The sequence below is a fragment of the Eleutherodactylus coqui genome, chromosome 12, assembly GCF_035609145.1.
Source record: "Eleutherodactylus coqui strain aEleCoq1 chromosome 12, aEleCoq1.hap1, whole genome shotgun sequence".
Taxonomy (NCBI): Eukaryota; Metazoa; Chordata; class Amphibia; order Anura; family Eleutherodactylidae; genus Eleutherodactylus; species Eleutherodactylus coqui.
Window position 1 is genome coordinate 131,442,383 of NC_089848.1, and position 15,091 is coordinate 131,457,473.

General features: G+C 46.7%; 1 protein-coding gene across 1 annotated transcript in view; it reads left to right on the forward strand.

The window, feature by feature from the left end:
- Window positions 1-15,091, forward strand: part of MYO3A (myosin IIIA) — a 236,852-nt gene that overhangs the window by 189,865 nt on the left and 31,896 nt on the right. The window contains exon 29 of the mRNA XM_066584921.1: window positions 11,313-11,475. Coding sequence (XP_066441018.1) covers window positions 11,313-11,475 — 163 coding nt within the window. The remainder of the gene's footprint in view (window positions 1-11,312; window positions 11,476-15,091) is intronic.

The following is a 15,091-nucleotide window of genomic DNA, read 5'->3' on the forward strand; positions in this document are numbered from 1 at the left end:
TCAAAAGACGTCCTTGTTGCCCAGAGCGACCAATCACAGCGCAGCTTTCATTTCCCAAGCTGCTGAGGTCAGATGAAAGCTGCGCTGTGATTGGTTGCTATGGGCAACAAGGACTGTCTGTTGGACTGTTTTGCTAAATGAAGTCCAAAATGTTTTATTCTGCCGTAGTCGTCGCTCGAGGGATATGAAACACAATGGCAGCCAAACAAATACAGGCGAGCGTGTTGCGTACGTGATTTTCACGTCTAACAATTTTTTATTAATCTGCAACATCATTTTCAAACAAAGTTTGGTGAATCTCCGCCCCGCCGGCGCACGGTCCATGAGCTGTACTCCAATGTTAAAGGAAAAAGTTGTATCTGTAGGTGAAAATCGTCCGTCCGTCCGTCCCCCAGTAAGCGTGGAAACAGCAGAGCGCATCCGTGCAAGGTTGACATGAAGACCTCAGAAATCCACCATCAGAGCAAGCGGAGAACTGGGCGTCCCGCCGCCGACCGTGTGGGAGATTCTGTGCAAACATCTGCATTGTTACCCCTACTAATTACAATTGTTACCGATCCTGAAACCAGACAAGAAAGCGCGGCAGCGTTCTACCGCGAGATTATGCGAACTGTACTGGAAGGGGACATTTTCATGGGGTCTTCAGTAGAGATGAGCGAACACCAAAATGTTCGGGTGTTCGTTATTCGGAACGAACTTCCCGTGATGCTCGAGGGTTCGTTTCGAACAACGAACCCCATTGAAGTCAATGGGCGACCCGAGCATTTTTGTATTTCGCCGATGCTCGCTAAGGTTTTCATGTGTGAAAATCTGGGCAATTCAGGAAAGTGATGGGAATGACACAGTGACGGATAGGGCAGGCGAGGGGCTACATGTTGGGCTGCATCTCAAGTTCACAGGTCCCACTATTAAGCCACAATAGCGGCAAGAGTGCCCCCCCCCCTCCCCAACAACTTTTACTTCTGAAAAGCCCTCATTAGCATGGCATACCTTTGCTAAGCACCACACTAGCTACAACAAAGCACAATCACTGCCTGGATGACACTCCACTGCCACTTCTTCTGGGTTACATGCTGACCAACCGCCCCCCCCTCCCCCCCACAGCGCACACCAAAGTGTCCCTGCGCAGCCTTCAGCTGCCCTTATGCCACACCACCCTCATGTCTATTTAGAAGTGCGTCTGCCACGACGAGGGACCGCAGGCACACACTGCAGAGGGTTGGCATGGCTAGGCAGCGACCCTCTTTAAAAGGGGCGGGGCGATAGCCCACAATGCTGTACAGAAGCAATGAGAAATAGAATCCTGTGCCACCGCCATCAGGAGCTGCACACGTGGGCATAGCAATGGGGAACCTATGTGCCACACACTATTCATTCTGTCAAGGTGTCTGCATGCCCCAGTCAGACTGGTTATATGCACCTTAACAGTAACCGCGTTGGTGGTAATGTGGTGGTGACTGCGGACCTAGTAGCACGGTTGTATTTTGTTGGTTTTCGGAATGTGGCCAGGATTAAGTGGGCCGTGGCGGGGGGATGGTGGGGGGGCTCTCTTGTTGTGTCGATAAAGGTGAAATTCTTGGACTGCCACCAGACGAACCAATGCAAAGGCATTTGCCAACAATGTTTTCCCTGTTGGAGGAGGAGGGGGATGTTTTTGAGGCACTACGTGTCCTCTCCACGTGTCCGTGGTTATATGCACCTTAACAGTAACCGCGTTGGTGGTAATGTGGTGGTGACTGCGGACCTAGTACCACGGTTGTATTTTGTTGGTTTTCGGAATGTGGCCAGGATTAAGTGGGCCGTGGCGGGGGGATGGTGGGGGGGCTCTCTTGTAGTGTCGGTAAAGGTGAAATTCTTGGACTGCCACCAGACGAACCAATGCAAAGGCATTTGCCAACAATGTTTTCCCTGTTGGAGGAGGAGGGGGATGTTTTTGAGGCACTACGTGTCCTCTCCACGTGTCCGTTCCATGTAAGCAATAGTAGCACTCAAGACAGGCCCCAGTAACAATTCTGAAGCAGCAGTATAGCGGGAGCGCAGTCTTCGTTCCATGTAAGCAATAGTAGCACTCAAGACAGGCCCCAGTAACAATTCTGAAGCAGCAGTATAGCGGGAGCGCAGTCTTCGTTCCATGTAAGCAATAGTAGCACTCAAGACAGGCCCCAGTAACAATTCTGAAGCAGCAGTATAGCGGGAGCGCAGTCTTAGTTCCATTTCAGTAGCCTTAGTATAGCCAAGGCACAAGTGACATTTATGTAGCTAAAGTGTAGGCCAACCCCACACACCTTTCTGTACCATGAGTGCAGGCGAAGAACATACAAATTGCTATGATTACACTGTAGGTGAGGGCCCCAAAAAATTGGTGTACCAACAGTACTAATGTACCTCTGTAAAAATTGGCCATGCCCAACCAAGATGGCAGGTGAATCGCTTTGGTTAATGTGGCTTAAGTGGTAACTAGGCCTGGAGGCAGCCCAGTGTAACGAAAAATTGGTTCAAGTTAAAGTTCCAATGCTTTTAAGCTAATTGAAACTTATAAAAATTGTTCTGAAAAATTATTTGAGTGAGCCTTGTGGCCCTAAGAAAAATTGCCCGTTCAGCGTGATTACGTGAGGTTTCAGGAGGAGGAGCAGGAGGAGGAGGAGGAATATTAGACACAGATTGATGAAGCAGAAATGTCCCCGTTTTGGATGGTGAGAGAGAACGTAGCTTCCATCCGCGGGTGCAGCCTACGTATTGCTTACGTATCGCTGCTGTCCGCTGGTGGAGAACAGAAGTCTGGGGAAATCCAGCCTTTGTTCATCTTGATGAGTGTTAGCCTGTCGGCACTGTCGGTTGACAAGCGGCTACGCTTATCTGTGATGATTCCCCCAGCCGCACTAAACACCCTCTCCGACAAGACGCTAGCCGCAGGACAAGCAAGCACCTCCAGGGCATACAGCGCTAGTTCAGGCCACATGTCCAGCTTCGACACCCAGTAGTTGTAGGGGGCAGAGGCGTCACCAAGGATGGTCGTGCGATCCGCTACGTACTCCCTCACCATCCTTTTGCAGTGCTCCCGCCGACTCAGCCTTGACTGGGGAGCGGTGACACAGTCTTGGTGGGGAGCCATAAAGCTGGCCAGGCCCTTAAAGACTGTTGCACTGTCTGGGATGTACATGCTGCTCGATCTACGCACATCCCCTGCAACATGGCCCTCGGAACTGCGCCTTCTGCCACTAGCGCTGTCGGCTGGGAATTTTACCATCAGCTTGTCCGCAAGGGTCCTGTGGTATAGCAACACTCTCGAACCCCTTTCCTCTTCGGGAATCAGAGTGGGCAGGTTCTCCTTATACCGTGGATCGAGCAGTGTGTACACCCAGTAATCCGTCGTGGCCAGAATGCGTGCAACGCGAGGGTCATGAGAAAGGCATCCTAACATGAAGTCAGCCATGTGTGCCAGGGTACCTGTACGCAACACATGGCTGTCTTCACTAGGAAGATCACTATCAGGATCCTCCTCCTCCTCCTCCTCCTCAGGCCATACACGCTGAAAGGATGACAGGCAATCAGCCGGTGTACCGTCAGCAGCGGCCCAAGCTGTCTCTTCCCCCTCCTCCTCATCCTCCTCATGCTCCTCCTCCTCCTCCTGTACGCGCTGAGAAATAGACAGGAGGGTGCCCTGACTATCCAGCGGCATACTGTCTTCCCCCGCCCCCGTTTCCGAGCGCAAAGCAGCTGCCTTTATGGTTTGCAGGGAATTTCTCAAGATGCATAGCAGAGGAATGGTGACGCTAATGATTGTAGCATCGCCGCTCACCACCTGGGTAGACTCCTCAAAATTACCAAGGACATGGCAGATGTCTGCCAACCAGGCCCACTCTTCTGAAAGGAATTGAGGAGGCTGACTCCCACTGCGCCGCCCATGTTGGAGTTGGTATTCGACTATAGCTCTACGTTGTTCATAGAGCCTGGCCAACATGTGGAGCGTAGAGTTCCACCGTGTGGGCACGTCGCACAGCAGTCGGTGCACTGGCAGCTTAAAGTGATGTTGCAGGGTGCGCAGGGTGGCAGCGTCCGTGTGGGACTTGCGGAAATGTGCGCAGAGCCGGCGCGCCTTTACGAGCAGGTCTGACAAGCGTGGGTAGCTTTTCAGAAAGCGCTGAACCACCAAATTAAAGACGTGGGCCAGGCATGGCACGTGCGTGAGGCTGCCGAGCTGCAGAGCCGCCACCAGGTTACGCCCGTTGTCACACACGACCATGCCCGGTTGGAGGCTCAGCGGCGCAAGCCAGCGGTCGGTCTGCTGTGTCAGACCCTGCAGCAGTTCGTGGGCCGTGTGCCTCTTATCGCCTAAGCTGAGTAGTTTCAGCACGGCCTGCTGACGCTTGCCCACCGCTGTGCTGCCACACCGCGCGACACCGACTGCTGGCGACATGCTGCTGCTAACACATCTTGATTGCGAGACAGAGGTTGCGTTGGAGGAGGAGGAGGAGGAGGGTGCTTTAGTGGAGGAAGCATACACCTCCGCAGATACCAGCACCGAGCTGGGGCCCGCAATTCTTGGGGTGGGTAGGACGTGAGCGGTCCCAGGCTCTGACTCTGTCCCAGCCTCCACTAAATTCACCCAATGTGCCGTCAGGGAGATATAGTGGCCCTGCCCGCCTGTGCTTGTCCACGTGTCCGTAGTTAAGTGGACCGTGGCAGTAACCGCGTTGGTGAGGGCGCGCACAATGTTGCGGGAGACGTGGTCGTGCAGGGCTGGGACGGCACATCGGGAAAAGTAGTGGCGACTGGGAACTGAGTAGCGCGGGGCCGCCGCCTCCATGATACTTTTGAAGGACTCAGTTTCCACAACCCTATACGGCAGCATCTCAAGGCTGATGAATTTTGCTATGCGGACGGTTAACGTTTGAGCGTGCGGGTGCGTGGCGGCGTACTTGCGCTTGCGCTCGAACACTTGCGCAAGCGACGGCTGAACGGTGCGCTGAACTACACTGCTGGATGGGGCCGAGGACAGCGGAGGTGAGGGTGTGGGTGCAGGCCATGAGGCGGTAGTGCCTGTGTCCTGAGAGGGGGGTTGCATCTCAGTGGCAGGTTGGGGCACAGGGGGAGAGGCAGGGGTGCAAACCGGAGGCGGTGAACGGCCTTTGTCCCACCTTGCGGGGTGCTTGGCCATCATATGTCTGCGCATGGTGGTGAGGCTGTTGGTGTTGGCTCCCCGGCTGAGCTTTGCGCGACAAAGGTTGCACACCACTGTTCGTCGGTCGTCAGGCGTCTCTGTGAAAAACTGCCAGACCTTAGAGCACCTCGGCCTCCGCAGGGTGGCATGGCGCGAGGGGGCGCTTTGGGAAACACTTGGTGGATTATTCGGTCTGGCCCTGCCTCTACCCCTGGCCCTGGACACCGCACTGCCTCTTGCAACCTGCCCTGCTGATGCCCTTGACTCCCCCTCTGAAGACCTGTCCTCCTGAGTAAGCGTTGCACACCAGGTGGGGTCAGTCACCTCATCGTCCTGCTGCTCTTCCTCCGAATCCTCTGTGCGCTGCTCCCTGGGACTTACTGCCCTTACTACTACCTCACTGCAAGACAACTGTGTCTGATCGTCATCGTCCTCCTGACCCACAGAAAGTTGTTGAGACAGTTGGCGGAAGTCCCCAGCCTCTTCCCCCGGACCCCGGGAACTTTCGAATGGTTGGGCATCAGTGACGATAAACTCCTCTGGTGGGAGAGGAACCGCTGCTGCCCAATCTAAGCAGGGGCCCGAGAACAGTTCCTGGGAGTGCTCCCGCTCCTGAGCAGGTGTTATTGTAGTGGAGTGAGGAGGCTGGGAGGAAGGAGGAGCAGCAGACAGAGGATTCGGATTGGCAGCAGTGGACGGCGCAGAACTGCGGGTAGACGATAGGTTGCTCGAAGCACTTTCTGCCATCCAGGACAGGACCTGCTCACACTGCTCATTTTCTAATAACCGTCTCCCGCGTGGACCCATTAATTGGGCGATGAATGTGGGGACGCCAGAAACGTGCCTCTCTCCTAATCGCGCAGTAGTCGGCTGCGACACACCTGGATCAGGAGCTTGGCCTGTGCCCACACCCTGACTTGGCCCTCCGCGTCCTCGGCCGCGTCCACGTCCTCTAGGCCTACCCCTACCCCTCAGCATGCTGTATTACCAGGGATTTGATTTCACAGGCAGGAAATAAATTGGCGCAAGACTGCAGGCCAAATATAATTTTTGCCCTTTTTGGAAAACGAAAGGCCCCACTGCCTCTAGTGAATGAATTATCTAAGTTTAATAACTGTGCTGTGTCCCTGCTTATGTGTCACAGAACGTGAGGGTAGCAGAGTTATTATAACTCTTGGAGAGCAGGTATTTTTTTCCCAATTAAGGAAAGCAAATGGCGAAGCCAGCAGTAAAGCGTAGCTGGGTGCGTATGATTTAGCACTGTTCTTCACGCAGCTCACACGTCTCCACAGGCGTAAGGACGGACAGAGGCTGGACAAATAGATTTGTTTTCAGTTTTTTCCCACCAACAGGCAGCACTGCGTATATTCAATGAACATGAGAAGTTTAATAACTGTGCTGTGTCCCTGCTTATGTGTCACAGAACGTGAGGGTAGCAGAGTTATTATAACTCTGGCAGAGCAGGTATTTTTTTTCCCAATTAAGGACAGCAAATGGCGAAGCCAGCAGTAAAGCGTAGCTGGGTGCGTATGATTTAGCACTGTTCTTCACGCAGCTCACACGTGTCCACAGGCGTAAGGACGGACAGAGGCTGGACAAATAGATTTGTTTTCAGTTTTTTCCCACCAACAGGCAGCACTGCGTATATTCAATGAACATGAGAAGTTTAATAACTGTGCTGTGTCCCTGCTTATGTGTCACAGAACGTGAGGGTAGCAGAGTTATTATAACTCTGGCAGAGCAGGTATTTTTTTTCCCAATTAAGGAAAGCAAATGGCGAAGCCAGCAGTAAAGCGTAGCTGGCTGCGTATGATTTAGCAATGTTTTTCACGCAGCTCACACGTGTCCACCGCCCGTAAGGACGGACAGAGGCTGGACAAATAGATTTGTTTTCAGTTTTTTGGCACCAAAAGGCAGCACTGCGTATATTCTATGAATAATAACTGTGTTGTGGCCCTGCCTACACAATTCTTTCCCTGCAGTATCAATGGAGGGTGCAATGCTCTGCAGAGGCGATTTTGAGAAGCCCAAAAAAAATGCAGCACAGCCAACAGCAGCCTGGACAGTACTGCACACGGATAAATATGGCCCTAGAAAGGACCGTTGAGGTTCTTGAAGGCTACACGCACTCCTAACACTCTCCCTGCCTATGCAGCACTTCTGTCCCTAATGCCAGGTGCAACGCTCTGCAGAGCCGATTTTGAGAAAGAAAAAAAATCCCACTGCTAACAGCAGCCAACACACAGCTATCAGTGGCCCTAATAAGGACCTTTGGGGGGTCTTGAAGCCTACACTAACTACCAATTCTTTCCCTACAGCAGCTCCGGTACAAACAGCACTGTCCCTCATCTAACTCACACCGCATCTGAGGCGAGCCGCGGGAGGGGCCGACTTTTATACTCGGGTGACACCTGATCTTCCCAGCCACTCACAGCAGGGGGGTGGTATAGGGCTGGAACGTCACAGGGGGAAGTTGTAATGCCTTCCCTGTCTTTCAATTGGCCAGAAAAGCGCGCTAACGTCTCAGGGAAGGAAGTGAAAGTAACCAGAACACCGCATGGTGTTCGTTACGAATAACGAACATCCCGAACACCCTAATATTCGCACGAATATCAAGCTCGGACGAACGCGTTCGCTCATCTCTAGTCTTCAGTGTTTAGTGATGAAGCCGCTTCCAGGTAATAAACGTAATATCAGAATGTGGGGGAGGGGAACCACCCGTCTATGTGGATTATATGTGCGGCTCCTCCACCGTGAATGTGTTTGGCGCTATAACCTGTAGGGAAGTGTGCGGCCCCTTCTTACTCCACGAGGGAACAATCCCGGGGATCTCATACCTGGACGCTACAGATATGGCTTCTGCCGCAGTCGAAACAGGGAATCCCCCCCATTATTAGAATGAAGTCAGAAGTGAGCTGCGGCCACCAAACAGTTGGATCGGCCGTGCAGGTGGTGACGATGGTGACCTTCTTCCTTGTCCTCCACGTTCCCCGGACCTTACACCTTGTCATTAGAGTCTACATGCCCCCCGCACCACCCGCCATGATCTGCGTCATCCCAGAAGCCATTGCATCAGTCAGTCGTGATTTGCTACAACATGTACAACAGGAACTACTGGCTCCATGTGTGTCCGGGGGCAAAGGGGGTTGCACCGACACTGCTGAGGGGTTAGTTCGTACATTGGCCAATGAACTTAAGCTGCAAGCCCCGGCAAGGCCTCTCGTATCTTGCAGTCTCTACACTAGCAAGACACATCTACTAGAGGGCGCTAGGGGTCAACCTTGCGCAGACATAGCAAACAAACGCAGCAGACCAAACTGACACAAAATAAACGTACAAACGGATATGAACCGCAAGGCACAGATCACACAGCAAGCTGCAACAAAACACAGATAGCAGGTCACACAGCAAACTTCAACAGACAAGGATTCATGACTGCTCACCCTGAACACCATACAGAGACTGACCAGGAGCTGGGTTTATATGTGAGAACAGACCCAGGAGATTAGCTAGCATGAAGTACCACACCCAGCCAGCTCAATCAATTAACCCTGTGAGGGCTGTGCTGCTAGGAAGCTTAGTACTACAGGTCCCAGCAGCACATGTAACAATACTCAGGCAAACCAACATGGCGGTCCCTCTGTGCGCTGCCGCTCTGGCCTACTATTGTGGATAATGGTGGTATTTTCCCTAAGGCCACTCTCACACAGACGTTTATTTTCATGATTAATGTGGTGTTTAATCGCGGTATAGCGCTACCATTGATTTCAATGGAGCCTCGCAGACACGTGTTCGGACGCGGTGCTTTGGAGCGCTGTCTGTTCTATTTTTGCATTTAGCGCACCTCATCAATGAACACTGCCTCCGAAAACAAAAGTAACATCACAGCGCCTGTGGGTCCGCAGGGTTTTCTCTTATTGTTAGCGCATCTACTTAGCCCCTTAGTGACCACCCCATAGACTTTTTACGTCCTGCTTTAGTGGGCTTTAATCCACAGGGCTGTAAAAACACGCTCGCTCTGGGGACTAAAGCGACCTGGGCTGAGGATGTGACAGCTCCATGCTGTCAAACACCGGAGGTGTAAATGGCTCAAAAGTCACCGAAAAAGTCCTTCCTAATACTCAGAACCAGGTTCAAAATCTGAATGGAGAAAGTAAAAATGACAACCACAAGCGTTATTCCCAAAACGAAACTAACAAAAAATAATGTTAAAATTTCAGCAAAACAGGAAGAATTTATTAAATTACAAATAAAAATAAAATAAACAAAAATAAATTAATAAAGAAAAAACAGAGCGACGCGTTTCATCTCCATTCTGGAGTCTTCCTCAGCCACATTCCTCAGGCTGCACTCCGGGGTTGAATCATGTAGCTCATTCGTTCTTGCAGATATTTTGACAATATCTTTGTTCGTGGTAATCTTGTGGCGACCATTTTACTTTCTTCATTTGGACCAAAGTGAACAACCCCAACAGTAGCAGTAATAATCTGGAGCTTAGAACAACTCATCGCCCTAATGTTTACCTAATGCTAGCCAGTGCCGAATGCTGAACCTTCCATATGTTACGTTTTCTGTAGGGGGATTTACATGTCTAGTTTTATCTTAAAGGGAACCTGTCATGTCCCCATGTACACTTAGTTATGGTGCGACACGGAGCTGGATGTGGTATTTATTTTTTAATGCTCACCCATTCTGGCAACCCAGCGGTACGAGAATCTGACTCTTTCCAGAGTCCTGTGTGAACGCTGTCCTGCACAAGTCTATGGGAGAGTTACTCACCTAATAAGTCCTTAGCTGATAGCTCTCTAAAGTGTGTAGCCACCAGGAGGCACATACATTGGGTGGACAAAAATATGGAAACACCGTGCAACATGCATGTCCTAAGTTACATTCTATTATAAATCATATTTCATAAAACTACCAGTAAATTTTAACTACCATATATACTCGAGTATAAGCCGAGTCAATAAGTTTTACCACAAAAAACTGGTAAAACGTATTGACTCAAGTATAAGCCGAGCTATACTCGAGTATATACTGGGTTAAAAAAAAACTTCCATACTCACCTGCCCAGCCGGGATCTGTGTCTGTGTGGCAAGCTGCTTAAATTCTCCCGGTTGTCCTCTCTGCTCGGCTCTGTCATCTGACAGTACTGTATAAGTAAGCACTGTGATTGGATCGAGTGCCAGCCAATCACAACCGGCGCTTGATCATTCACAACCAATCGGTGAATGTCATTCACTGATTGGCTGTGAATGATCGAGCGGCGGCTGTGATTGGCTGACGCTCGATCCAATCACAGCATTGACAGCGGGGGATGACAGAGCAGTGCAGAGAGTACAGCGGGGGATGACAGTAGGGAGCATTCAAGCAGCTTACCGCATCGCCGCCAAAAACGCAGGAATTCAAGCAGCTTGCCGCACCACCGCCGGGGACACAGATGCTGGCTGGGAGGTGAGTGTGGTGGGGTTTTTAACCCTTCCCTGACTCGAGTATAAGCCGAGGGGGGCTTTTTCAGCACAAAGAAATGTGCTGAAAAACTAGGCTTATACTCGAGTATATACGGTATATCAAAAGGGCAGCTCAGTGCTAATAATTATCTCCCTAGTAATAATTAGATCCCTTCTTAGAGGATCCATACATGTGTACTACAGCGGAGTTAGTAGGCAGTGCTGTTGTTGTTGCCTGATACGAAGACCTGTATAGCAACATGTAAGCATCGTTTGTCTTTGAGGCAGCGATCTGCGCCGTTGTAAGGGAATCATGGCAGAGCTCGCGGAATTGCAACGCGGTCAAATTGTTGAGGCCCGTATGGTGGGTGCCTCTGTATGAAAGGTAGCAGAAGTTTTCACTGCATCACGACGCACAGTATCTAATATAATGACCGCATACGGTAAGACTGGAAAAACCGCATCCACCAAACACCAGCGTTGACGTAAATGTGTGTTGAATGACAGTGACAGACGATCATTGTGTAGGGTTGTGATGAAAAAGAAGTGGACTACAGCTTTGGTGTTTCCATATTTTTGTCTACCCCTTGTATGGACACTCATGGAATCCACTGATATTATTTCTCTACTGGATCAAATATAAAAAGATCTCAGTGAAAATGATTGCTCTTTCTACCAAGTGTTTTACTTCTATTTTTTAGGTCTTCCTTAAATATTACCAAGTTGAACAGCTGGATCGTCTGATAAAGAACATGGTCAACAGAATAGTTCTTATTCAAGCCTTCGTCAAAGGATGGCTGGGAGCCAAAAGATACCAAAAACTGAAGCACAAACGAGAAGAAAGTGCAGTAAAAATACAGTCAGGTAATATCAATCAGCATCTTATATTTTCATTATGGTCGGTGAATGAATCATTTAGACTCTCGAATTTCAGCTTAGATTTATATCTACCTACCTTGTTACCTGCCTCCTATCTTATTATCTTATTATCTATCTATCTATCTATCTATCTATCTATCTATCTATCTATCTCATATCTATCTATCTATCTATCTATCTCATATCTATCTATCTATCTCATATCTATCTATCTATCTATCTATCTATCTATCTATCTCATATCTATCCATCTATCTATCTATCTCATATCTATCTATCTATCTATCTATCTATCTATCTATCTATCTCATATCTATCGATCTATCTATCTATCTATATCATATCTATCTATCTATCTATCTCATATCTATCTATCTATCTCATATCTATCTATCTATCTCATATCTATCGATCTATCTATCTATCTCATATCTATCTATCTATCTCATATCTATCTATCTATCTCATATCTATCTATCTATATCATATCTATCTATCTATCTATCTATCTCATATCTATCTATCTATCTATCTATCTATCTATCTATCTATCTATCTCATGTCTATCCATCTATCTATCTATCTCATATCTATCTATCTATCTCATATCTATCTATCTATCTATCTCATATCTATCCATCTATCTATCTATCTCATATCTATCTATCTATCTCATATCTATCTATCTATCTCATATCTATCTATCTATCTCATATCTATCTATCTATCTATCTATCTATCTATCTCATATCTATCCATCTATCTATCTCATATCTATCTATCTATCTATCTATCTCATATCTATCTATCTATCTATCTATCTATCTCATATCTATCTATCTATCTATCTATCTATCTATCTAATATCTATCTATCTCATATCTATCTATCTATCTCATATCTATCTATCTATCTCATATCTATCTATCTCATATCTATCTATCTCCTATCTATCTATCTATCTATCTATCTCATATTTATCCATCTATCTATCTCATATCTATCTATCTATCTATCTATCTCATATCTATCTATCTATCTATCTATCTAATATCTATCTATCTCATATCTATCTATCTATCTCATATCTATCTATCTATCTCATATCTATCTATCTCATATCTATCTATCTCATATCTATCTATCTATCTATCTATCTCCTATCTATCTATCTATCTATCTATCTATCTATCTATCTATCTATCTATCTCATATCTATCTATCTATCTATCTATCTATCTATCTATCTTTCTCATATCTATCTATCTATCTATCTATCTATCTATCTCATATCTATCTATCTATCTCATATCTATCTATCTATCTATCTATCTATCTCCTATCTCTCTATCTATCTATCTATCTATCTATCTATCTCATATCTATCTATCTATCTATCTCCTATCTATCTATCTCCTATCTCTCTATCTATCTATCTATCTATCACATATCTATCTATCTATCTATCTATCCTCATATCTATCTATCTATCTCATATCTATCTATCTATCTCATATCTATCTATCTATCTATCTATCTATCTCATATCTATCTATCTATATCATATCTATCTATCTATCTATCTATCTATCTATCTATCTATCTCATATCTATCTATCTATCTATCTATCTATCTCATGTCTATCCATCTATCTATCTATCTCATATCTATCTATCTATCTATCTCATATCTATCTATCTATCTCATATCTATCCATCTATCTATCTATCTCATATCTATCTATCTATCTCATATCTATCTATCTATCTATCTCATATCTATCTATCTATCTATCTATCTCATATCTATCTATCTATCTATCTATCTCATATCTATCTATCTATCTATCTATCTATCTAATATCTATCTCATATCTATCTATCTATCTCATATCTATCTATCTATCTCATATCTATCTATCTCATATCTATCTATCTCCTATCTATCTATCTATCTATCTCATATCTATCTATCTATCTCATATCTATCTATCTCATATCTATCTATCTATCTATCTCCCATCTATCTATCTATCTATCTATCTATCTATCTATCTATCTATCTCATATCTATCTATCTATCTATCTATCTATCTATCTTTCTCATATCTATCTATCTATCTATCTCATATCTATCTATCTATCTCATATCTATCTATCTATCTATCTATCTATCTATCTATCTATCTATCTCCTATCTCTCTATCTATCTATCTATCTATCTCATATCTATCTATCTATCTATCTATCTATCTATCTATCTATCTATCTATCTCCTATCTATCTATCTCCTATCTCTCTATCTATCTATCTATCACATATCTATCTATCTATCTATCTCGGTTTACATAGTTACTTTACTAACCATGTAGAGATGAGTAAACCTGTAGAATCAGAGGGTAAAATGTTCCAATGCCGCATGTAAGTGATGGTTGATCGGTCTTCTGGGCATGCTGGACCATGTCGGTGGCCTGTGTGCCTCCCCAAACAGCAACCCACTGTGCTAGTGACATGAGACGTTCTCCCGTCATCTCCGCTCGGTATACATTTTGCCCATGCATCGCAAGCACCGCAATCAGCACCTGCGCAGTTTATCTGCGTGTTCTTGCCAGCTTCATGAAAGCAGCACCCATCGCATTACTTGCAGCGCGTGGACAAGATTTAGACCACGTCGGTGATGATGTGCGCAGAGTGGGGCGGTGTTTGGGGAGGTGTGCAGGGACGGTCAGGACAGCCCATCGATGACCGAGCACGCTCATAGGACCAATCACCCATCATATGCAATGGCGCAGGTACATTTAAACCTCTGATTACAGCTATGCTAGTCTCTGCATGGTTAGCAAAGTAACTATGGAAATGCCCATTTTATCACTTTTTAAAAGGTATAAGGGGTTAATAGGGGTAAAAATGGTGACAGCTTCCTTTAAAAGGACAACCAACTCCACTCTTAGTGAACACCTGCTGCGTCTCAGACACTGAAAATAAGTAATTGTAGGAAAACTCAGCTCTTGGCCATATAAGAAATAGAAGTATCTTTTTTTATTAAGTCAGACAAATGTAACCCGCTCTCTGCGATGAGAGCATTATGACAGAGGGCCAAAATCAATACCTTAACCTGATGTTTCCAAGCGCAATGCTTCAAGCTTTGTTTCGCTCTCACTATAAACACAGTAAATAAGATTGATTACCGAGACCCTGGTGATATCTCTGAATCTATGTAACCTTAAGCCTATTAAAAGTGTATAGTGAAGGTGCAGCCCCTTGGAATCAACCAAAAGACCCCATGTCCAAGTCCAAAGAAGCTTTCCAGAGACAATGCTCATATATGATAACCAGGAACCTGTCGTAGTTTGGCCCCAGTACTCTCTGTGTCCTTTCGCTAATGGAGTAACTACCGTGAAAAGGGCTCTTTCACCAAGCAATAGTGTCATGGCGCTCCACTGCTGCCCAACCCACTCACCTGCTGCTGGGTCTGTGGTCGGGCACTGCTTTCATTTATATGCTGCACTCATTCCTCTGCTCTTCTCCCTAATGTCTGCCCATTCGCCTATTCCATATGCCTACTCATTCTCCTAAAGGACCAGTGCTCTCTGCCCAACCC